Genomic DNA, 24,220 nt, shown 5'->3' on the forward strand with positions numbered 1-24,220 from the left:
AGAGGGCAAGGCAGATTGGCAAATCTGCATCTAAATATGCTGATATGATATGCAGATATATCTGTGCCTAGAGATAGATAAGTTTAACTATGTCTGTGTGTGTGTGTATGTAATAGAAAACATGATAGACGTGAGTAATATATATGTAAAGTATGCAAATATAAATATAAATAGATAAATGCATGAATTAATTATATACATAAATGCATATGTAATTATATACAGAAATATATACATAATTCTATATGTTTTTTAGGAACACAACATGGTGGCCATGAAGGATGAATTGAACTGGGGAGAAATTAGAGGCAGGAAGACCCGACTGTACAATAGTTTCAGTGCGACATGGTGAGGGCACATTATACAATGTGTGTGTTTACCTGTATGTGTGACGTCCTCTCTGATGTTTCCTAGCACCTAGAGCAGGTCCCGGAATGAACATGTGTTGAGTGTAATTAGTTTTGTCACCTGTAACAAAAGAAAGACACTCTGTGCCACGAAGTTATATTGTTAAAGGACCTAACTGGGTCTGGGGTGTCAGGAGGTTTCCTTGAAGCTAAGATGTGAAGGATGAAAAAGGGCTGCTGGAGGGTAGACACCAGGCAGAGGGTCCAGGGAGCAGGTGTGTCAGGAAGGGGACAGAGCAGGACGGCCAGGCTACACCAGCCTGCAAGGTGATGCAGGGTCCATGGCACTTACTGAGGTGGGCAGAGCAGAGAAAAGACAAGTGGAGCTCAGACCACTGTCCACCAACCAGGGGCCCCATGTTCTAGAACATTCTCAAGGACAAATGGGCTCCAGTATAGGAGTTCTCAAACCTTTTTATCTGGGGACTTCTTTCTGTTCTTAAAAACTATTGAGGATCCCAACTTTTAGGTACGTGGGTTTGTCTATGCAAATCAACTGTAATTATTTGTTGGGTTATAGCGATTGCATATTTCCCCAAATTAAAACTGAGGAACTTTTAAACCATGTAGTTCATTTAAACATTACAATTATAATAAGCTATTATTACCTGGTCATGCCAGTCACACATTTTTGTGAAAATGTAACTATGGTTTCCAAAACAAAACCAAAAAACCTAGGCAGGAGAGTAACATTGCTTCCATTTCTGCAAATTGCTGTAATGTCTGGCTAACAATACAGGTGAATGTTCATAGCTGTTTCTGCAATCAGTCTGCACCATCAGTCTGCACTCAGTTTGCAGTTAGTCTCCACCGTCAGTCTGCACCATCAGTCTGTAGTCAGTCTGCTCAATCAGTCTGCACTATCAGCTTCTAGAAAATTCCCCTGTACAATCAGGAGAGCAGGAGACTGAAAAAGGAACAAATCTCTGGTATTATGAAAATAGTTTTGACCCTAGGAACCCTTTTGGAGAGGGTCTTGAGGACCCTGGGCCACGCTTGGGGTCACTGCTCCCCCACGGAAAGTGTCTGTGGGCATGAGAACAACCCAGGATGCTGACGTTTCTGTTCTCTTCCTTCAAGAGGGCTCCTCAGGGGATGTTATCATTCTCAAAAAATTTTTTAAAAAAAGGAAAATCATGAATGTGTATGGACTTCTCCTTTTATCATTTCTCAATGATTCAATATATTAAAATATCCTCTCCAGGCGTTCTGCTGTAGCCCAACGGGATTGGTGGCGTCTCAGCAGCACCAGGACACAGGTTGTTCCCCAGCCCCACACAGTGGGTTAAAGGATCAGTGTTGTTGTAGATGCAGCCCTAAAAAAGAAAAAAAAGAAAGTAAATTTTACTTATTTTTATTTATTTATTTTTGCTTTTTAGGGCCGCACCGTGGCATATGGAGGTTCCCAGGCTGGGAGTCGAATCGGAGCTCCAGACTCTGGCCTACACCACAGCCACAGCCACGCCATATCTGAGCCACATTTGCGACCTACACCACAGCTCGCGGCAACGCCGGATCCTTAACCCACTGACAGAGGCCAGGGATCGAACCCACATCCTCATGGATCCTAGTCGGATTCATTTGCACTGCACCACGATGGGACCTCTAAGAATGTAAATTTTAAAAGCGCTAATCTTTTCAGAACAAGCAGTTGGTATTGTGACCCTAAGCTTCTGCTACAGTAAAAGGGGAAAGACATCAATCCCATTCCTTCCCGTAAGTTTTCATGTCACAGGATAACGGATCCGCCAAAGACAAGGCCCTCAAAAATTTAAAAATTTTTTCTTGCGTGGGATGTGATACCTTGGCAAATTCTCTTTTTCTTAACTCTTGTTGATATTTGAATTAAGAGATGTAGGACTATTTAAATTGTGCGATTCAACACAGAACTTATCATCAGTTTCAGCTCTGTGAGAATTCTTTTGGGAAGCAAGTATTGATTTCAAACTGCTCTAGTTAAAGGAGACCTAGATATATGTTGGGGAGAATAATTTGAGTTGAACAAGAGACGTATCATGCAACTTAGTACTTCTTTAAAAAAAAAAAAAATGAACAGGGTTTTAAAAAGTGGTCCAAAGTTCCCATTTGCATTCATGCCCCTGCTGGCTCTTAGATTAGTGCCATTATTACCCATTAGTTTCTATAACTAAAGCCATCTCATACCATTTCCATCATTGACTGAAAAAAATTTTAAACTGCATTGGATTTAGACTTCTGAAATGGAATGCTATTTTTCACTCTGTTGTAATTGTGTGCAGTACAGGCTGCTTCATCCTAAAATGATTAGTGTTTTGTGAAAGAGAGATAACAAATGGCAGAGCTCATCAATGGGAAAATTACCCAGCAGTTGAGGTAGGTTTTAATTAATGATATTGCTCGCTTGTTAGAGAGAGGTCTTTGAAAAGGTAATCACAGAAACATCACATGTGGGCTGTTTGTTCTCGTGGGACCATTTCATTTTATTACTGTTTTTATTTTTTTGTCTTTTTAGGGCCGCACCTGTGGCATATGGAGGTTCCCAGGCTGGGATCGAATTCAAGTTGTGGCCACTGGCCAACACCACAGCCACAGCCACACGGGATCCAAGCCACATCTGCGACCTGCACCACAGTTCATGGCAATGCTGGATTCTTAACCCACTGAGGAGGCCAGGAATCGAACCTGCGTCCTCATGGATACCAGTCAGATTTGTTTCCACTGCATCGTGGGACCATTTTTAAAAGGAAAATGTCTTGACTCATTTTCAGTCCATCTCCAAATCCTCCTAAGGATTCAGGATGGAATTATGTGCCCTTCTAGCAACTTTCTGATGGGTCCCCTATTTCCCTGTGTGCAAATGAAGATGCCCCCCCACCCTCCTACAAAAAAATGAGAAGCAGTAAAGGCTGGGTATTCAGGGCCTGCGAGAGTGGAGGAGTTGGATACCATCACTTTATTTTGACAGGGACTCAAAGGCAGATAAAGGAGTAGGAAAGGTTGATGGAGAAAAGAAGGGACGCTTCTGGGCATGCCTTGATTAGAGGCTGCGGCCCGGGGAAGCTTATATAGGTGTTTTACTTTGCAAGGATTGCCATAAGGAAAGACTTCAAGGTGGGTGGTTACTTCCCACATTCCGGGCGCTAGAAGTCCAAGATCAGGGTGTCGGCCCAGCCCCTTCCTTCCCAGGCACCTCTCCTTGTCTGGCACAGGGCCAGCTTCTGGCCCTGTCCGACCCACGTGGTCTCTTGTCTGTGAGAGGGTCCCTGATGTCTCTCTGTGTCCTGAGCTCCTCTTTGTATAAGGACAGCAGTCACACTACATTAATACCCACCCCAATGACCTCATTTTAACTTAATAATCTCTTGAAAGGCTCTAGCTCAAGATACAGCACATCCTCAGGTATCAGGGGTTAGGGTTCAGCATATGAATTTTAGAGGAGAGCCTCAGGCTGACTAGAAGCAGGGAACCCTATGTGGCTGGGTAGGGAGCAGACGTGGCTTTGCAGGAATGGTGTGAGGGTGGAAACGGGGCAAAGATTTGAGAAGCTGGCACTTATTGGGGTCTGACTGTACAGACGCTGTGATTTGGCTTTTCTGGTCTGGCTACTGCAGATCATAGGGCAGAATTTTATTGTCAGATATGGTCTGGGTGTTACAGGTTCTGATATTTGGTCTTAAACAGGAGACCAAACCAAACCAAACAGAAACACCTGCTCTGTCACTGATGTCTGTATCTGCAGATCTGGAACAGACCCTGGCAGACGGTTGGCGCCTGAAAACAGGGGCTGAAGGCGTGGGCTTGGGGTCAGGAGGCTCCTTTGTGACAGGCAGTCTTGCACCATCCTCTCCCCCCACACCTGGATTTTCTTATCTCTAGAATGGGCACACTCCCAGCTCCTAATCACAGCCTAGTAAGAGTAATAATTGTTATTATTTATAGTATTATAAAAGTACTGAACAATTACTAGATGCACAGTTGGGGTAGGCACTTTTGACAAAATGTTTCTCTATTGATAGTGGACACAAAACCCTAACTGAGGGATTTGCCAATTCCGAACTGCAAGCCTTAGCCCCGATACGGTCATTAGTCCTAAAGGATCTATGATAATATACATACAACTGAGGCGATTTCTAGTGACTATCCAAAAGGCACGGGTCCTTTCCCCCAGTGCAAATGACTTTTTGTGTGGTCAGTTGACTTTTCCAGTCTAAGTCTCATGGAACCAGTGATCAGACTGAACAGCTCTGCGGATGATTATTTTCATTTCCCCTCCAGGTGTGGAAACGGCTTCCGAGTTACTGCATTGCCCAAGTTACTTCAGGTCACTGGATGTGTCTGTGTCACCCGGGACGGTGTGCTCCCTCCATCTGTGACCTTTCGGTTTCCTCTTTAGAAAGAAGGAAACAAAAACCCTGGCATCAGAAGCGTGTTGTGAAGTCAAGAAATGAGGGGAAAGAACAAAAAACTCTTCCTTATGGCAACATGGGACTAGGAAATGGCCATAGATGCAGGTGAGCATCCTGATCCGAAGCTTAAACCAGTGAGTGAAAGTTTGAGGCGAAACAGAATATCTACATGGTCTCCACACAAATTCCTTTTAGTTCTAAAGGAACAGTAATTTTGCTGCAAAGAAAACTGGCAGATGCCACTTTAACCCAGTAACAAAAGTGAAGCTCGTCAGTATTGGAACAAATGAATCATGTGTCGTTTGGAAATGATACTCTAAGAAGGACATAGCACTGCCATATTTGGGGCCAAAAAGAAAAAAGGAAAAAAAAGCATAGCTGGAAGCTAATCTGAATTTGACTGTGAGGACACCAGAGACAAGCCCAAATGGAGGGCACTTAAAAATAAATGGTCTGAACTCTGCAAAAACGTTAAGCTTTAGGAAACTCTGTTCCAGATTAAAGAGACCCAAGAGATGAAACAACTAAATACAACAGATGATTCTGAATTGGGTCCTGGGCCTTATTGTTTACCATTATTATTTGCGCTATAGAACATTAGTGGGACAGTTGGTAAAATCTGAATAAGGTCCAAGATTAGATAATAGTGTAACAGTATTATTTCCCTAGTTGCTTAAGAGACTGTCTCTGTAATGAGGAAAATAAAGTACGGGTTTCCCCTGCTATCTGAAAGCACCGCAGTCCCAAGAAAGCGTTCATAAACTGCAACAGCATAAAGGCAAGAAGGTACCTTAGGTCCATGAAATAAACCAGATAAAGCACAGATGCACCACAGATGTGGTTCACAGCTCGAGCTGGATGCTGAGATTCGGAGGTGCTGAGATGTGGAGATGCTGAGATGCTGAGTGGTTCCAGGAAAGAAGTTGGCCGGGCCCATCTTGCTGCCTCTACAACCATTCGTGCAAAACACACGCTGAATGCAACTTCCCACTTTTCGCCTTTTTCTGTAAAAGTGAAAAATTATCCTAGGATTTATCTCTGTTAGCGAAAGCAGGTACTCATATAGGTTTTTTCTAAAAGCAAAGTGGCTTAAAGCAAACTTACAAAAAGTGCAGGATGCCTGTATTTAGGGGGAAAGGGGCAGGATGACAGCAACTTGCCCTCCCGAAGTTCAGGACAAAATAAACAGGAGTACAAGATGATAAAGCAAACTCAGCCCAGTGTCAGTGTTTGGGGAATCTGGTGGGGGGGGTAGGTATTGGTTATCCAATTTTCTCTAATTATTTCAAAATAAAAGGCAGGAGTTCCCCTGTGGCACAGTGGGTTAAGGATCCCGTGTGGTCACTGCAGCAGCTCAGGTCTCTGCTGCGGTTTGGGTTCAATCCCTCGCCCAGGAAATTCCCCATGCCACAGGCCCTGCCAAAAAACAAACAAACTAAAAAAATATTTTTTAAAAACCCATAAGCTGATAATTATAAAGGGCTTAGAATGCAGCCTTAAAACATCAGTGTTAAATATTACTGTTTACCATTTAGAAGTGGCAAGGCCACCTGTAGATGGCTTTCAATCCCATCAGACCTTCATTTCCTCAGAGATGAGGGAGGAGAAGCATTTCCATCAACTGTGAAGTGCAGTGCCCCTGTGGATGCCTGGGAGCTTGTGACGTGTACTCGGGTTCTGGAAGGTGACTGTGAAAGGGGGTTTAGTCTGCATTGCGGACAAGGCCACTGAGGCACAGAAAAGAATCAGCTTCACAAAGGTGACAGGGTTGGAGGAAAACCCAGACCTCCCTGCCCCAGGTCTGAGTCCTGTCCCATCAGGTCATGGACTCCAAGGCAAAGTTTAGAAAAGGGGGATTTCTTTCACAGCCTGACTTGTTTTCACCTGCTCAGTCCTGCAGGTGTGGCTGTGACCCCTGATCCTGCCTGAGGCCAGCTCTGCTTTCCGGAGAATAGCTCTGGGAGGGGAGGTGCAGACTGGGGGCGGATGGAGAGGCAGCCTGGTGGGGAGGAGGGAGCAGGCTGGGGGGGATGGGGGTGCAAGCTGGGGGGAGGGGGTGGGAAGGGCAGCCTGGGGAAGCCAGTCCCGTCTCAGTGTCTTCTCTACATCTGATGCTGAAAAGGCATCTTTCTTATATCTGATGCTAAAAAAGATCTCTTTTTCTCCCCATCTGAAAATATCAAAGGCACGCTGGTATTAGCTCCAGCAGGCCCAGGATTCTGGCCTCGAGAGCATCCAAAATCCTGAGGCTCGTTCTTATTAGTGGTTGTCTCCTTATTAACCTTTCTAAAGACTGAACTTCTTTGCAGAACAGATGCTGACTCACAGACATTGAAAAACTTATGGTCTCCAGAGGAGACAGTTTGGGGGGTGGGGGGATGAGCTTGGGTTATGGGATGGAAATCCTGTGAAATTGGATTGTTATGATCATTATACAACTACAGATGTGATCAATTCATTTGAGTAATAAAATAAATACATAAATAATTAATTTAAAAAAAAGAGACTCCTAAACAAAACATACTAGCCTGGAGTTCCCTTGTGGCTCAGTAGGTTAAGGATCCAGCTGTGGCTCTGGTTACTGCTATGTCCTGGGTAGCCTGAGAACTTGCTCATGCCGCATGAGGCCAAAAACAAACAAAAGTAGGCTAAAACAAGCCTTTCCTAAAGAAATGTATTACTTGCATCTATCTGCTGTAATAAATATCAAGACTTTGATTACTTAATAAAATAAAAACTATTTGTGATCAGATAAAAAATAAAGACTAAATGACAATTAAAAAGAAAAAAAAAAAAAACATGGGATGGCTAGGGAAAAAAATTTTTTTTCTGACTTTAGCATTGATTGATGGGCTCCAAACAAGTGACTATCCAAAATTCATTTCTGCATGGACCACATACAAATTTATTTCACTGATTAGGTATGAAGAACACGTCTATAGGTTATTTTCCTGGCTGAGGAACTGGTTTCCTGGACAGAATGGCAGTCTCAGGAAAATCAAAACCTGAAGACATTACGGACTTTATGCTTAAAGAAAATGGTTCTAAAAAGAAATATGTGCCAGCCTCAGTTTCCCCATCTGTAAAATAATCTGTGGGTTTATTGTGAGAGGTGAACGGCATAACAAGAGAGGAAGATTTTCTATGAACAGCAGTTAAGTGGAAACAAAGACCCCAGATTTAGCAATGCTACAGTGAGAAAATATTCACTCTTCATTTCCTGCCCAAACCCAGACACTTCTCAGCTAGGTGATTCACGGAGCTTCCAATGATGCTAACCAAAGACAAACTCCTCAAAATGGAAAGAATGTTCCCAACGAAACACAGCCCATCATCCATCCACCAACAGTGGATAAGAAGCAACACAGTGGTGGACCCTCTGTTTAACATCAGGAAAGGCAATTCAGTTTGTTAAGAGCAAATGGATAACTGCAAGCGAGCTTCTGATCCTCAGGAATAAGTTTCTTCTGGATTTGGTTTGGTTTTGCTTAAGGACAGGAATATTAAAGTGCCAGAAGAGCCTGGGAGTTTCTCAAAAATCTGTAGACTAATAAAAAAAAAAAAAAAAACATAATCTGCTCCTCCTTGGGGTGCCTCTAAGCAATTAAAGGATGTCAGAATATTTTATTTACCATATACTTTGACAGAAACAATCATGAGTTGATAGCTTTATGTATATCAACTAGCTTTCTGATTTCTTTAGGAAACAATAGATTAACTCGATTTAGCCCCACTTCACTGATTTACCCCGACCGTAAATAATAGACTCAATCCACTTAAAATTTTACAACAATGATTTGCATAATTGCCTTCAGGTGGTAATTTTTCTACAAGCATAAAGTTAATTGTTATTTGGCCACTCATTAAAACATCTTGTGAAAATTTCCTTAAGGTAATCAAGACATCAACTTCTGCAGCATTTAAATACATACACGCTGTAAGAAGGGCATGAAAATTATTTTTTCTATTTCATGGTTAAGGTATTTTAATAACAGCTACCATTATTTATTCATTACCTCAATTATTAAGTATCACAGTCCAGGCACTAGGGAGACATTACAACACTTGAGTGCTACCTCTTCTGATAAACTTTGAAGGCAGGTACTGTTAAGCGCCTTACACAGAAGGAAAAACCAAGGCCCATAGAGTTTTCAAACTGGCCAGGCCCCTCGAAGATAAGGGGTGGATTTTTGGACATTATTCCCACCCCAATGGCCCCAGGACTCTGTCACATCACTTTTTTGGTAGCCATATTGTCCATAGTTAGGACACATGCTTGTTTCAATCCCTGTGACCTCTTGCAGTTCCTCCAAATTCCAGCTGTCAGAAACCAGGCAACACTGAGGGAGCACTCAAGGTCCACATTTCTGATGGAGTATGGGGTGCATTCTACCCATGGGGTGGCACCCCTGTGATGCTGCTAATATCTGCAAGCTTCTTTTTTTTTTTTTTTTTGGTCTTTTTAGGGCCGCACTCCATGCTTCTGGAGATTCCCAGGCTAGGGTTCAAATTGGAGCGGTAGCTGCCGGCCTACACCACAGCCACAGCAACAGGGGATCCCAGTCGCCCTGCTACTTACACCACAACTCACAGCAATGCCAGATCCTTAACCCACTGAGCAAGGCCAGGGATCGAACACTCGTCCTCATGGATACTAGCCGGGTTGGTTAACCACTGAGCCCCCCTCGGGAACTCTCCTGCAAGATTCTTGAGGGCAGAAGAGAGATAACCAAACTTTACACCTCTGCTGCCCAACTCAGAGTCCCCAGCACGTAGGAAGCACTCAATAAATACTGCATGACTTGGTATGCAGTGCAGTTAATCGTTTTCTTCTAAAATCCACAATTAGGTCACTGAACGTACACACTAATTTTAAAATAGTGTATTTAGTGAGGGATTTGCGTCTCCAAAATGTTAGCCTCCTGCAGGGGCCTGGGATGTAGGGGGCAGGTGTAACTGGTCCCTCTGAGATGGCCACTACCTGGCAGTATCTTCAACTCAATCTTGCTCCACCTGGGGGCCCCACACCCACACCCGAAGGGCTCTTTCGGTCCGCCATAAGGACCACGGGGTGGGGAGCTGCCCACCGCCTCCCGGGCACATGAGAGGAGCGCGCTGAAGTTCAAAGGCTGGTGTTTACCAGCAAACAAAGGGCGGCGCGGTCTCGGTCCGGGACCAGCTGCGGCCGCTTCTCAAGAACCAGAGGTTGGAGGCAACAAATGGACATCCCGCACGCGAGCAGACGGACACCCTATCCGCAGCCACACCCGCGGCTCCCGCGCCCGGTTCTCCTCGCGCCAGGCCAGCAGTCCGGGTGCCGTCGTTCCGTGAACTTTGCTGGTCCTCTGGGAGCCAGTCGCGTTCGGTGGGGAGAACCCGACCGACGGAATTCCCAGTGGCAGGTGGCTCGCTCCCAGTCCACCTCCGGCTCCCGGGAGCAAGGGCCGGGCGGTGGCGCGGAGCCTGGCCGAGCGGGCGGAACAAAGGGAGCGAGCGGCCCGAGAGGATGCTGCACTCCCCGGCGCCCCACCCGGCCGGCTCCCGGGCACTGCCTGGCGCGCAGGTAGCCCGGCCTTCAGCGCCGCGGGAGGGTGTGTCAGAGCGGGGCGCACAAAGACTCACTTCCGCGGGGCCAGGCTCCGGGACCCCTTCCCCGCACTCACGGCTCGTCCTCTCTCCAGCATCCTTGCGGCCCGCGGGTGCCACGCGCCGTGCCAGGCGGAGCCTGTGCAGGTGACCCCCGGAGGACCGGGGCTGGCTGGAGGCAGCGGCGGGGGCTGGCTTGCCTTTCAGGCCGCCGCGCCGCGCGAGTCTGCGGCCACTCTCTGCCGGGAGCCGGGCTCGGCGCGCAGCCGGGAAGCGCCCCGCCGGGCACCCCTGCGCAGCCGCGGCCAGGCAGCGGAGCCGGGGCGCCGGGAGCGGCCGGGAACTTCCCGGGACCGCGGGCTAGGTGAGCGTGCGGGGAGGGGGAGGCCGGCGGCAGCGGCGCGGGCGGAGGGGCCCGGGGCGGCCGCAGGGGCACGCGGGGCGGGGCGCGCAGGCTCGGCGCGGGGACCGGGAGCCGCCGCCGGGAACAATGAGGCGCGCGGCGCGGGCTGAGCGCAGCCCCGCGTCCCCCACCCCCCCCGGAGGCCGAGTCCCCGGCGCGGCGCGCTCTGGCCCAGAGGCGACCCCGCCAGCCGCCCGGGACGGGAGCGCGCCGGTCGCCAGGGCTCCGAGGCGGCGCCGGAAGGCTGCTCGGCGGAGGCCGGCGGGAGCCGCTGAGCGGCGCGCGCGTCGGGCGCCCGGGCCCCGGGTCCCCGCTCCAGTCCGGGCGAGTGTGGGAGCGCGTGGCGCGCGCCCGGGCGGCTGCCGGGAAGGAAGATGTGACACGCTCGTCACCGACTCCAGCGCCGCGGGGTCGGACGCCGGGAGGCGCGGCGTCCGGAGAAGGTGGGCGATCCGGGGCTTGGGGTCGGGCGGTGCCAGGCGGGGTCGCGGCAGCCAAGGCGCAGCTCAGCACCGAGTTAGACTCGGCGACCCGGAGCCAGACCTGTGTGGGGACATTGAGGGCGGTTTGGGGGGAGAAGCGGGACATTCTCAGAGAGGTAAGCCCACCAGAGGCTTGCGCTGGGGACGGGCGGACTCGGTGTGGGTACCCCAGTGGCCCAGTAACCGCGGTCTTTTCTTTAGGCTTTGGAAGGGAATCGAGATCTTTTAATTGTTTTTCTCGACTTTCCCCTCCCCCTCCCTTCGGCCAAACTGCACTTCTTCGAGCTTCAAGTGCGTTCCATTGATTTCTAGTTTTCCGTAGCTGGAACGTTTTGGGGCAGAAGGTATCTTTCCCGGGTGTTCGTTCTTGCGCACTTAAGCGAGGAAAACTCTTCCTTTTGAGTTGTTTTACTTTCCAGCGAGAGGATATTTGATGCATTGGGGGGCGCGGATTGTAACATCCATCTTGTCCGGATTATGCGATGCGAGGGGACGGAGTTAAACTCCTGGCTGGAATCGGCAATCGGAATCGCTATTGGGAGAAGCCGCGCTTTCCAGGAATTTAAATGAGACTTTCTGTGGTCGCCTTCCAAGGTCTCCCTCCTAGTACCATATTTGTTTTGTCAGGCCGAACTTTCAAAGCTGTTTTATAATCCGAGAAGCACTTTAGGAGAAAAGCAATGCTCGGCTGGATTTTTGCGAACGTATTTTTAGTGGTCATGCTGAGAATTTGAGGAGACACAAACCATATTTGGTCGAAATCTTTGCTTTCTGTGCGGTTGGCGTTCTAGCGGTGAAGGGGCCAGCTGATTCTCAGCGCGGCCGGCTGTTTGCTTGGTGAGGACATTGGTGGCGGACTCGGAGGGCGTTTTTAGTACTTTCTGCACATTTTTAAAGCTTCGTGTGGGTTACTTGATATTTACCTTTTTTTGAAATTTTGGTCCGCATATTTTGCCATATTGAAATAAAATTTGTGACTGATGCATTTCAAAAATCGAAATGAGGTATAGGTCCAGATGTTGCAAACTTGGCGTTAACACTTATTTTAAAAGAAAAAAAAAAATGATGTGTGGCCTTGAACTTGGTTTTACCCTATGATTTTGGCAACCCAAATTTTGACAACACTTGAAGGCTTGCATTTCCCACTAGAGCATCAGGAAAACTGTTTTGACAGCAAGGGATGGATTTTATGACTGAAATGAGGTGGAGCCTAAAATACTGGGTGGCTCGCCTGGAATTTTACAGCTAGGTTTTAAAAAGTCACTCGAACATATAAGCTGTGGCATTTTACATATAACATATAAGCATATAAGCATATATAGCATATAAGTGTAACATTTTACACTCGAACATATAAGCTGTGGCATTTTTTGCTTGAGGCAGTTGAAGGTTCTAGGGCTTTGAGCTAAGTCCCTGCAGAGATTGTGGTGCGAGCCTCAGCTCTAAATGGGGTGCCGAGCCCCACAATTTAGTTGGGGGGAGGCCATCGGAGAGAGAGTTCAGAGCGGAGACTAGCATTTGGTGAGTTTATTATGTGGTGCACGCGATCTGGGAAGTAAAGATAAAGAAATGAGGACCATTAGGCAGGAGGATTCAAGGCTGAGATCATTTAATATTATTATGCAGAGAAGGGCAGTCAACTGTGCTCAGTCTCTGATGAGGATAATTAAGAGGGAAAGAGTCTACTCCTGGGGCGTAGACTGAAGTTGGATCTTCGGCTTTGTGAGCAACCAGCGGGAATGGTTATATAGTGAAGTTGTTGCTGAGAAATTCCTATAAATGTTCCTCTCTTGGGCTCTTTTTCTGAGATTCACCTCTTCTGACTGAAGTGTCTGAGTCTCTCTGATCAATTGCTTATGCTAACTGAAATTTTCTGCTCCAAGGCTACAGTTTATCCAGGCGTTTCTCAAGGGCTTAGGTTTTCCCACAAGGACACACTCTTTCCTAGGCTTCTGCACCTACCCCTTAGGCAAACAGACCATGAGGTCCTTTCCAGAAACTTGGTGATATTTGCCCTTTGAGAAACTTTTAATTAACTTTCAGATCTGGGTGTCTTATGCTTGATACTTTTGAATAAAAATATCTTACATGTTGATAATTGGGAGTCTGTAACATTCACCTCTCTTTAAGGACACAGTTTTTTCCCCCTTCCAGATCTTGTGTTAGATGATCTTAAATTTTTTGTTTAAATTAAGTGAACTACCTTATTCGACTTGCGCAATGACTTAGCAAAAGATGGTGCCTTCAGAGTTCCCATTGTGGCTGAGCGGTTAGCGAACCCGACTAGTATTCATGAGGACGTGGGTTCTATTCCTGGCCTTGCTCAGTGGGTTAAGGATCTGGCGTTGCCGTGAGCTGTGCTGTAGGTCAAAGAAACGGCTCGGATCCCGCGTGGCTGTGGCTGTGGTATAGGCCAGCAGCTATAGCTTGGATTGGCCCTCTAGCCTGGGAACTTCCATATGCCATGGCTGCGGCCCTAAAAAGACAAAAAGACCAAAAAAAAAAAAAAAAAAAAAAAAAAAAAAACCCAAAAAAACAAAAACAGATGGTGCCTTCAAGGTAGGTGTATGTTAAGTTTTGAGATTTTAAGCATTGAAAGCCTCTTCTTAAATAAGAACCATGGGATCAAACTCACAACTGACTGTAAGAGAAATAATTTAGTAGAAGCAGATACTAATTTTGGCATCAGGGCAGTGCAAGTGTAATTTACACAGCAGTTTTCACTGTTCCTTTTTTTTTTTTTGGTTTAAATAGAGTTTATTTGATTATTAAAGAGGAGGCACATTTCTTCATATGGTAAGAGCTCTTGGGGGACTTTTTTTTTTTAATTAACGTATAGTTGATTTACAGCGTGGTGCGAATGTCTCCTGTACAGTCAGCAGTTCTTAACAGGTTGGTTAGGAACCAACCCTGAGTCTGCTGTAGAAAACCAGCTACTGTTAGTGGGTAAACCTCAGACTTCCCATCGAATACATCTGCCATGTTTCTGAAAGCCCTCCTTCCTACTTTTGAGAGATGTGTTTGTAAACACAGGGCATAGGCAGAAACATGAATTTCTTAGGACCCTTACCAAATTCCACCTGATCTGAAATTCCAAGCCCGCCCCCTCCAAAAGTGATGGAGAACCATGGCAGGTCCGAAGGCTTGGAGCCCACCTGCCCTGTGGTTGAAGTGGCGGCCGCAGGGTACAGGGCGTGAGGCGTGGCCCCAGCAGCCCTGAACTGGTGGTTTGGTTCAGCACTCGCATCCACCTTACACCTGCCGCTCGGCGAAAGCTGGATCCCACAGTCACCTGGCTGCTGGCTTCGCTCGGCCACAGGCAGGTTCCACTCTGTCCCTCAGGGTGGAGTCCCTCCTGCTCTGGGGAGGAACTGCTAGAGGATGGAGATAACATCACAGCACTGTCACCCCCCTCTCAGGGCTTCTGTCTGTGCCGAACCATCTGGGGCCCTCCTAGTCTCTGCTGCCCCCTGCGGTCTTCTCTAGGAAAGCGTTCCCAGTTCAAGGCAGATGTCCTTTCTGATCAGGGTGTGAGGGTTGGGGTTGCAGTTTTGCACTGGACTTACTCAGCGAGGTAGCAAGGAGAGAGCTTGGCAAGCACTCCTGACACAAGTCCTGGAGTGACCAGCGCAGTTTCCAGGGCTGTAAGATGAGGCTCAGGTTAAAGCCTCTCCAGGTACAGGGATTGCTGCCGGGGTGTTCTAGCATCCTGGAAAACTGATCCCCCTCCTCCGAGAGAATGAACCTTTACTTAACATGCTGGACACCCCTTCCGACACCAAGCAGCCCAGGGGGGAGCAGAGATTCAAAGAATAGTAACAGCCTCTGCTTGGAGGTGCCACCCACCCCACCCGGCCACCCTGGGCATCAAGGGGCACCTTGGCCACAGCCTGGGGCCGCTTATTGCCCCCATTTTACAGGTGAGGAGGCCGACCTCAGGAAGACGGAGCACCTGCCTCAGGAGTGAGAACGTGGCAGAGCTGGGACTGGAACCTGGGTTTGTGTGTCCCCTGAAGCCGTGCTGCGAGGTGACAGCCTGCAGAGGAAGGGGGTGAGGTGATTCCTCTCCTCCTGTGCTGGCCCAGGAAGGTTGTCCAGGATGCAGTCAGATTCGGGGAGCCCATGTCTTCCAGAACCTGGAGGCAGAAGGGGGCTTGAGCTGCAGCTTAAAGGGGGCCCTACCATTGGCAGTATCCAGTATTAGGATGAAGTGCAAAAGCTCACAGGGTGTCACAGTGGTGACATTTCCAAGGGAGAATATAAGCCAGAGTTCAAGAAAATTATGCCCGTGCTTTGAGTTATTGGGTTGGTGAAGAGAGGAGGCTTAGAAAGTGGTCTCTTGGGACATTTAGAAATATATTGGCTAAAGTATTAGCGAATACGCTGTAAAGAAAAATCCGGCAATGTCTTCATCATAAGCCTCTGTTTTCAGAAGTTTCTAATTCACACATTAAATCCTCCTCTAGGCTGCTGCTAGGATTTGAGCTTGAGAGGAAAATGCTTTTATTAAATTTAGAACAATTGCTTTTCTGTGTTCAAATGATACAAATTTTTCAGGGAGTGATTCTTGTATGTTGGCAAGTGTCGTGGTTTCTAAAACGACTTAGCTTTAAATTCAGCGGGGGAAAGGGTCAATCTCACAGATACGCCGATTGCTCTCAGGCAGAAGGAAATGTGAGAAGTCGCTTCCTCACAGGTGGAGTGATGACTTTTCTGAAATCTCAATATATTATGTATTAAAAACCTACGTTTGTACCTCTGGCCACGCATGGATACAACAAAGTACAACCAATACAGGACTTGTTTTCTCAATGATACGCTTAATCCAATGACCGTGTGAAACTCTAGGTGCATGATTAAATGAGTAAATTTGGTTTTACTATTAGAAGAGGGATCTTACTATGTAAATTACATTTTACAATTGGGAAAACTATATCCCCTGAGATGTTCCATACCAAAAAATAAATCAATAAATAAAAGACTGTCTTTTAAAAGAACGCACACACTCACACCCACACATAACTAAGGGAGTGATATACCCCTGAGCTGATGTGTGTTTATATCAGTGATGAGGAAAGGAACTTGAATTAGGATACGTGCATATTCATGGCTAGGATTCATGGCTATTGAGGAACAAAATTGGGACTAGATTCCTGACCTTCTGGCCGAAAGAACATTCCATTTGCTGTATCACTGATCTCTGGAGAATTCCAGGTTATTAATGGAATAGGAAGAGATCAAAAATGTTTGGAATTTAAATTGTATTCTTGATTAATTATACATAGGGTATGTGTGGGAACACACACCTGTGTGAGTATGTGAGGGTCTTTCTTGGGCGTCTTCGGGGCCCCAGGTGGCCTGCAGGATGCATTCGATCACTGGGACTGATCTAAAGGGCGGCATCTCCAGCAGGGGCTCCAGAGCACTGGGCTGGCACTGCCTGGGGACTGGAGCCCTGGAGTCACTTAGCTGCTGGTGCCATGGCAGAGGCTGATCCATTCCAGGTGTTTCAGGTCAACTGGAATTGGCCACATAGTAGCGCTGACTCATTCCTTCTGGAGAACAGGTGATTCTTCCAAATCGCCCCGAACCATAAAGTCTTCTGATCACTTCAGACTTTAGGAAAAAGAATTAAGCCTATAATCTCATCAAATACTATACCTTCAAAGGGTCCCTTTGCTGCACAGCGGAAATTGATACAACATTGTAAATCAACAATACTTTAATTATATATAATATATATTTAATTATATGTAATTATAATATATAATTCTATTTATACATATAATATATTATATATTTATATGTGTGTGTATATACATACACACATTATATCTTCTATTTCCCAAGGTACTTTTTGGGCCATTTATAACTAATGGGAAGCTAACAGGTGCACATATACTATATATGTGTATATGCAAGTATGTAATGTGTATATATTTACATAATCTCTACTTTTCTTTTTTGTCTTTTTTTTTATAGTCTCTACTTTTCAAAAGGAAGTTTGCCCCTTTGAGTCACAGTGTAGTTATGAACTGTATTCCTCTGCCCTGTTTTCAAAATTAGTAGCTGGGAGAACTGGACTAATCATTTGCCTGTCTCAATACTTGGTATTTATAGTGACTGGATTCAGAGAATTAAACAGCTTTCTTCCTTCACTCTGGTTCTTCTCCCTCCATCGTCTAGGCTCTATTATGCACCCCGGATGTGCGCGCGCTTGCGCGCGCGCGCGCGCGCACACACACACACACACACACACACACACGGTGAGTGGTCCCCCCTGCTGCAGCCTCGTCCCTTAACTGAAAGATCCTTCTTGCAGGTGGCCCTGCAAGCTGTTCCCTGGCCTCTCAGCACACCTCCAGGGACCAAGCTTAGATGCTTGATCGTGTCGCGTGAATGGAGCTAACATTCTGTTAGGTTGAAAGGACTTTAAAAAAACAGAGTTCCCCAGTGGCTCAGCTGGTTAAGGACCTCGTTTTCACTGCTGTGGCACAGGTTTGATCTCTGGCTGGGAACTTCCACATTCCACCAGCTTGGTGAAAAAACCAAAAAGAACTACCATCTGCCCCCTAAACATGGTTTCTGAAAATAGAGGGAAATGGTGAGGTCTTTTGTCTTTTCTTCAAGTGGAGCCCCTGTCTATGGATCTCCCCCGGTTCTAAGGACAAGGGACCATGAATCAGGAGGACCATTCTGTGCACACATTATCTTTAGAGTTGCCGTTCATCACTTTGGAGGTAGACACACTTACTAGCTATGTTAGGAGGTCAAAGTTAAACCATTCAACCTTACCATTTTTATGCCTCTGTGAATCTCACAGAGCAAACCTGAAAGCCGCCTTTCTTTTCATAATTATTACCAGTGTGGTTGGGCATCTCTGTTCCTTTCTTTAACAGAGCATTCAGAAGTGAGGGACACGTGTAATTGGTCAGTAATTAGTAAATAATTGAGTAGGATCTGCCCAGGGAGAGTTTATAAAAGCACTTCGCCTGGGATTCATAAATGCATCAAATTCTAACAATGTCCATTATTATTACCTGGTGTGATAATAAAGTCTGTGCCCCAGTGCAGCCAGGGCTCAGCAGCGTTTGTGGTTAGGCTGCGTTTGTTTCTGCCTGCCCACGAGTCATCTGTGAATAGACAGTAAAATCTGGAACGGATATCCAGACCAGAGAAAGTATCGGATACCAGCTGTCCATGAAGAAGTGTAAATCCAGTGTCTTGATGCTGCGATCAGAACAATCAGGTGCTCAGGGAGGCGAACACCTTTGGTGGGAGCCCGGGGTTGGCATGGGCAGTGCCTCCCACCCTCCCCTGTGTCAGATGTGGCCGTGACCTTGTTCTGCCTGCGCTCCCTGTAGGAGACGACCCCCCAGGCTGAGGGCACTGCCAGGGACAGAGGGTCAGCATGCATTTGGGGTCGTTAGAGGTTACGTGGAGCTTCGTGCATTTTCAGAGCATTTTCCTGGGCTCACATCCTCTGTGTGCTAAGTGCTGTCTGTGCATGTCTCGCCCCAAAGGTCTCATCGGAGCCCCGGGCATGGCTGGATGAGTTGGTTAATTAAAGAAACTCTCCCTTACTCTGAACTCATCCTAGAATTAAAATAAAAAAATGTAACCAGTGGTCGAAATTAGGGACTTCAAGCAATGCTCTGTGGTAAATAGAACATGGCAGGAATTTAATGATAGCACATGGAGCAAAAAAAAAAACCATACATGGGATATTTGAATATGCTATTTCCCTGCTCCATTTACATACGCTTAAGATACAGGGGCTCGCTTGCAAATACAGAGAGAGGAAGCTAAGTGTGGCTTGCCTCTCACCCGTGGAAACAGTTGCAAATCGCTTTCATAACCTAGTTAAGTGGATTTTAATGACTTCATATGTGTTGGTTATCAGCCTTGGCGCTGCTAGCTGCCCGCTGCCTGGGGTCTCCACAAAGTCGGCACAGGCTCGTTTCTGTCCTGGAGTCACATGCCCAGCAGAGACTCAGCCCTTTGGAGGAAAACTCCATCTACCTTAGAGATCTGAGTTAGGTCCTGAAGTTGCTGTTATTTAAAGTAATCTGTTGGAGTTCCTGCTATGGCTCAGCGGTTAACAAACCTGACCAGTATCCATGAGGTTGCAGGTTCAGTCCCTGGTCCCGTTCAGTGGGTTAAGGATCTGGCATTGCCGTGAGCTGTGGTGTAGGTTGCAGTCATGGCCCAGATCCCGTGTTGCTGTGGCTGTGGTGTAGGACAATGGCTACAGCTCCGATTTGACCCCCCGCCTGGGAACTTCTATATGCCACAGGTACAGCCCTAAAAAGACAAAAAAATTTTAAAAATAAAGCAACGTATTAACATTTGAAAATCTGTGGAAATGATAACAATTTTCTTAAGGACCTTAGCTCTCTGCACATCCGCAAGGCCTTTTAATTTTCCCGGTGAGTCTCACTGTACCAGCCTAGTAAGGTTCTGACCAGTTGGAATTTTTGCACTTTTTAGTTATGTTCTTGTCCTAGACAAGGTTTTTTGTTTTTCATGTGCTTTTTTTTAGGGCTACCTTCACGGCACATGGAGGTTCCCAGGCTAGGGGTTGAGTCAGAGTTAGAGCTGCCAGCCTATGCCACAGCCACAGCAACATGGGAACTGAGCCGCATCTGCAACCTACACCACAGCTCACGCAACACTGGATCCTTAACCCACTGAGCGAGGCCAGGGATTGAACCCACATCCTCATGGATACTAGTCGGATTCGTTTCCACCGAGCCACAACAGGAACTCCCCTAGACAAGGTTTTTGAAAACTGGGTGTGATTAGAAAATTGTGTTACTGTGTTCTGGAATTCTGGGGCCAACCAGGAAGGCCTTAGCCTTTGATTAAACCTAACCCACCAACTTATGCTGTGCTCCTTAGGGACTCACAGCTCGAGTTAGCTGTTGAAACTGGTTTCCAGTGAGTCACAAGCTTTGGGGAGAGGCCATGAACTCAGCCTGGGCCTTCATTATGGGCTTGGTGTTTGCTTGCTTATTTGTTTGGTTTTCGTTTTTCTAACTGCTTTAAACTCATGGAGGAGGTTCTCTGTCAGGCACAGAGCCTCGAGATCAGCAGAATTTTGTGGGCTTCTAGAAACTAGTCATGAGTAATTTGAATCCAATGAGAGTCCTGCCTTTTTCTCGCTTACCCTCTATGAATCTCTGATGTAGGTGGTAATCTCCACATTTCAGCCCCTCTTAGGGAATTACTGTGAAGTATTCTGTGTGCTCACCAAAATAATTGTGTCTTCTTTTTGGGGAAGAAAGGCCTTGCCCTGAGGGTCAGGGGCGTCCTACAGGGTGGCCTGCACACAGCCCTCAGCCCTCTGCCGAGTCGAGGTGGAGATGGTCTGTCTGTTGGGTGGTTGCGGGGTTCCTCGTCCACACCTGGCTGAGGGACACTCCTTGGGCCTAGGTGACAGCCTAGAAGGGTGGCCCTCTCCTCACCCGCTGCCACTGGCCATTTTGCAGACGTGCCTCCTGGCCATCTCCCCAGCCCCGTCGGCCACCCCGGGCCAAGGGGAACGTGGCTCAGCACAGAGGTGGCCCGACCGCAGTCCTCACCAACAGGTGGATAGAGGTCGGTGGTCTCCCAGGCGCAGAGGCCAGGTGCCTCCTGGGCTGAGCCCTCTATTCAGCCCTGCCAGGAAGGGGTGAGGGCTGCCGGGTGCTTCAGCTTTGGCCTCAAAGTCCTGAGCTGCTGATGGCAAGGCCTCAGCTATCTGTCAAGTTAATGAGAAGGACTTAAAAGCAAACGGATCCTTTCTTCCCTCTGCGAGGTCCTTCCCCTTCTGGAGGGATCTGACTGACAGCTTTGAACCAGACTCCGCCCAGGGAGGGGAGACAGCAGGAGGAGCCTCTGCCCTGTGCTAACCCAGCCTCTCCCTCCCTGACCCAGAAAACAGGAGGAGGGGATCCCTCTGGCCCCCGTCTCGGCAGGCGTCCTAAGAAAGGAACAGTTATTGCCTTCAGAGGTAGCTGTTGTTTGGAGGCTTCTGGAAGAAAAGATGAAACGAAGAGATGAAATGTGTTTTCTGTTTGCAGAAGGAAATGAACAGAGTAGCCTGGATTTGGCATTTCCTGAAGTATCTGAGTGGAAGGGTGAAGCTCTGGGTCCAGGGAGCTGCCTGTGATGCAGCCGCCTTCCCAGCTCCCTGGTTGCCCCTGCAGAAAGCTGCCCTTCTAGATCCTGATCCAGATCCAGACCCAGATTCAGATCCAGATCCTAATCCAGATCTAGACCCAGATCTGGATTCAGATTCAGATCCCGATCCTGATCCAGAGAGACACTCAGACTCAGATCAAGACCAAGACCTAGACCTAGATCCAGACCCAGACCTAGATCCAAACCCAGGCCCAGATCCAGATCCAGAGAGAGACTGAGATCCAGACTCAGATCCTAATCCAAAGAGAGACTCAGACCCAGATCCAGGTCCAGAGAGAGACCCAGACTCAGATCCATCAAGAGACCCATATCCAGATCTAGACCCAGATCCTGATCCAGACCTAGATCCAAATCCAGATCCAGATCCAGAGAGAAACCTAGACTCAGATCCAGCAAGAGACGCATATCCAGACCCAGACCCAGACCAGATGTTTGTTGAATTGAAGACCCCCCCCTTTGTTGCAGTCAGGAACTGGATCCTCACACATGGACTCTGTCTTGCAGCTGTGGTGTCACAGGCTGGCATGGTGCTCCCTCCAGAGTCATGCATCTAACAGGGTTTTTCATTCGCCCTCACCCCTGATTCACGCTCTTTGGCCAGAATGAATGTATGGGGGGAACAGTTTGACTGGGAGGTGAGACACTTCCTTCTCAAGAAGAGAAACAAGTGGGCTCCTTGGTCTTGTCTCTAAAGCCCCAAACTCTGCACTCAGGCTGGGTGGATGAGTTTCCATTCTGGTCTCTGTGCTCATCTTTCCTCAGCCTCTGTCTCTGACACATCGTGTCATTGCATTCTCACATCCACCTTAAGAGCCCGCTCTGTGGAAGCGCTGCTGGCCGATTCCAGCCACTGATCTCTGCCGTGAGACTTGTACGCAAATACTTAGTTTGTTATGGCAGGTCCTAAAAATTTATGACCTGTGAAAAGTTTCTTGTCAGTGTAACTGGGGTCAGAATGGCACATTTAATCTGAAATCCGCCTGGTACCGAGTGGCACAGGATGGGGGAGGTCTTTGTAAACTGTAGGGGGCAGCCTGCAGGAGACACAGGCCCTGGAGCCCACAGACTGAGTCTCAAATTCCAGGGCCTCCACTTTGGGGGTATTTGTGGGTGTTATATTTTCATTTCTTTTTTCTTTTCTACTTTTTTTTTTTTTTAATTAAGACTTTTAGAGCAGCTTAAGGTTCCCAGTACAATTGAGCAGAACATTACAGAAATTTTCCATGTACTCCCTGCTCTAACACAGGCATGGTCTCCCCCATTATCAGCAAACCCCCAAATGGTACCTTTGTTGCAGTTGATGAACAAGATTGATACATCATAATCTCCCAAAGCCCAAGAGTTTACATTGGGTTTCTTTTGGGCTGTACATTCTGCTGGTTTGAACAAACGTATCGTGGCTTGTATCCAGCATAATAGTACCACACACGGTAGTTTCTCCTAAAAAGTCCTCTGGACTGTACCCATTCAGCCCCCCTCACCCCCATCCACCTTCTCCGGCAGCCACTGATCTCTGACGGACCCCAAGTTTTGCATTTTCCAGAATGTCACATCATTAGAATCGCACAATATTTAATCTCTTCAGATTGGCTTCTTTCTAAGTAGTTATATGCATTTGAGGTTCCTCCATGCCTTTTCATGGCTTGATAATTCATTTCTTCTTTAGTGTCAAATCACATCCCCTTGTCTGTATGGACCACCATTAATTTATCCATCGCCTATTGAAGGACAGCTTGGTTGCTTCCAAGTTTGGGCAGTTGTGAATAAAGCTGCTATAAATATCTGGGTGCAGGTTTTTGTGTGGACAGTAAATTTATTCCTTGGAGTAAATACCAGGGAAGGTGACTGCGAGATTGTCTAGTGGGAGTATGTTTAGTCAGTGTTTTTTGAAATATGACTCATTCCATGTATGCTTTTATCAGATGAACATTAACTACTTGATATAACAAAATAGTCATTTTTAAATTACACACTCAAACTAAAAAAGGTTAATATACAGTTGAGATCAACATTAATAACAGCAGTTTTTGACAATATCAGTCCTTAAGGGGAAGCAATAAAAGAAAGATTTGGTTTCTATGCAGTCAAAACAGATGGAATAAACCCTAAAAATTCATTATGATTCATGCATTCATATATTACACTGCTTTTCTTTTAAGTTACTTTACTGAATTGAAACCTGTGTACAGTTTTTTAAATTAAGAAATCAGTTCTTGGAGTTCCCATCATGGCGCAGCAGAAACGAATCCGACCAGGAACCATGAGGTTGCGGGTTCAGTCCCTGCCTCACTGAGTGGGTTAAGGATCCGGCGTTGCCGTGAGCTGTGGTGTAGGCCAGCAGCTGTAGCTCCGATTGGACCCCTAGCCTGGGAACCCTCCATATGCCGCGGGTGCGGCTCTAAAAAGACAAAAAAAAAAAAAAAAAAAAAGGAAGGCAAAGAAAAGAAGGAATCAGTTCTTTGCTTTTATTTACTTGTGCCCATTCAGTCTAAACAGATGGTCAAGGCAGCTGTAATGAATACCTGAGGAAGATTTTGAAAGCATTCCTTCCTCAGAATGACAAAATTATTAGAGATAATTCCTTCTAGTAATTGTTTAAAAAAAAAAAAAAAAGCAGAAGAAGCATGACATTCAAATAGTTAAAAGTGAATACACTATCTTGTGGGCTGATTCCAAACATTCATCCCTTGAGAATAACTTTCTGCAATGAAGGCTATTTTATCTTACTTTGACCTCTGATGGTTATTAGCTGGTTGGGGTTATCTGTTGGGC

The 24,220-nt window shown here is 46.9% G+C and overlaps 2 protein-coding genes and 2 long non-coding RNA genes across 49 annotated transcripts in view; 1 reads left to right on the plus strand and 3 right to left on the minus strand.

The window, feature by feature from the left end:
- The window catches only part of LOC102166005 (uncharacterized), a 121,285-nt gene extending 109,462 nt beyond the window's left edge, over nucleotides 1–11,823 (minus strand). For 15 of the 40 annotated variants that reach the window (XR_014841269.1, XR_014841254.1, XR_014841255.1 and 12 more), the window contains exons 1-4: nucleotides 10,415–11,823; nucleotides 5,583–5,796; nucleotides 1,016–1,723; nucleotides 381–468 (exon numbers count right to left, since the gene is read on the minus strand). Coding sequence is in view for 1 of the 40 variants with exons in the window: in XM_085018488.1 (XP_084874614.1) it covers nucleotides 4,699–4,773; nucleotides 5,583–5,796; nucleotides 10,456–11,702 (1,536 nt within the window). In the remaining 39 variants the exon portion in view is untranslated. Of the gene's footprint in view, nucleotides 1–380; nucleotides 469–1,015; nucleotides 1,724–2,875; nucleotides 4,774–5,582; nucleotides 5,797–6,320; nucleotides 6,481–9,932 lie in introns of those variants that run through there. The other 25 variants (XR_014841243.1, XR_014841242.1, XR_014841245.1 and 22 more) reach the window with 8 other exon arrangements.
- Nucleotides 1–24,220, minus strand: part of LOC146404655 (uncharacterized) — a 347,061-nt gene that overhangs the window by 285,124 nt on the left and 37,717 nt on the right. The gene's annotated exons all lie outside the window — the stretch shown is intronic.
- Nucleotides 9,866–24,220, plus strand: part of ST6GAL2 (ST6 beta-galactoside alpha-2,6-sialyltransferase 2) — a 76,080-nt gene continuing 61,725 nt past the window's right edge. For 3 of the 7 annotated variants that reach the window (XR_014841279.1, XR_014841280.1, XM_005662348.4), the window contains exon 1: nucleotides 10,955–11,224. The gene's annotated coding sequence lies outside the window, so the exon portion shown is untranslated. Of the gene's footprint in view, nucleotides 10,356–10,404; nucleotides 10,743–10,954; nucleotides 11,225–11,258; nucleotides 11,380–15,183; nucleotides 15,315–24,220 lie in introns of those variants that run through there. The other 4 variants (XM_021087112.2, XM_003124855.5, XM_013995897.3 and 1 more) reach the window with 4 other exon arrangements.
- LOC146404656 (uncharacterized) lies at nucleotides 18,453–24,061 on the minus strand. The gene is made up of 2 exons (XR_014841353.1): nucleotides 19,916–24,061; nucleotides 18,453–19,370 (listed from the first exon to the last, which is right to left on the minus strand). It is a non-coding gene; the product is annotated as an uncharacterized LOC146404656 (long non-coding RNA).

Source organism: Sus scrofa, chromosome 3, assembly GCF_054392235.1.
Source record: "Sus scrofa isolate SSC_HxYL_T2T_F1_AM1 chromosome 3, Sscrofa_HxYL_maternal_Yorkshire_Landrace_v2.0, whole genome shotgun sequence".
NCBI classification, from domain to species: Eukaryota; Metazoa; Chordata; class Mammalia; order Artiodactyla; family Suidae; genus Sus; species Sus scrofa.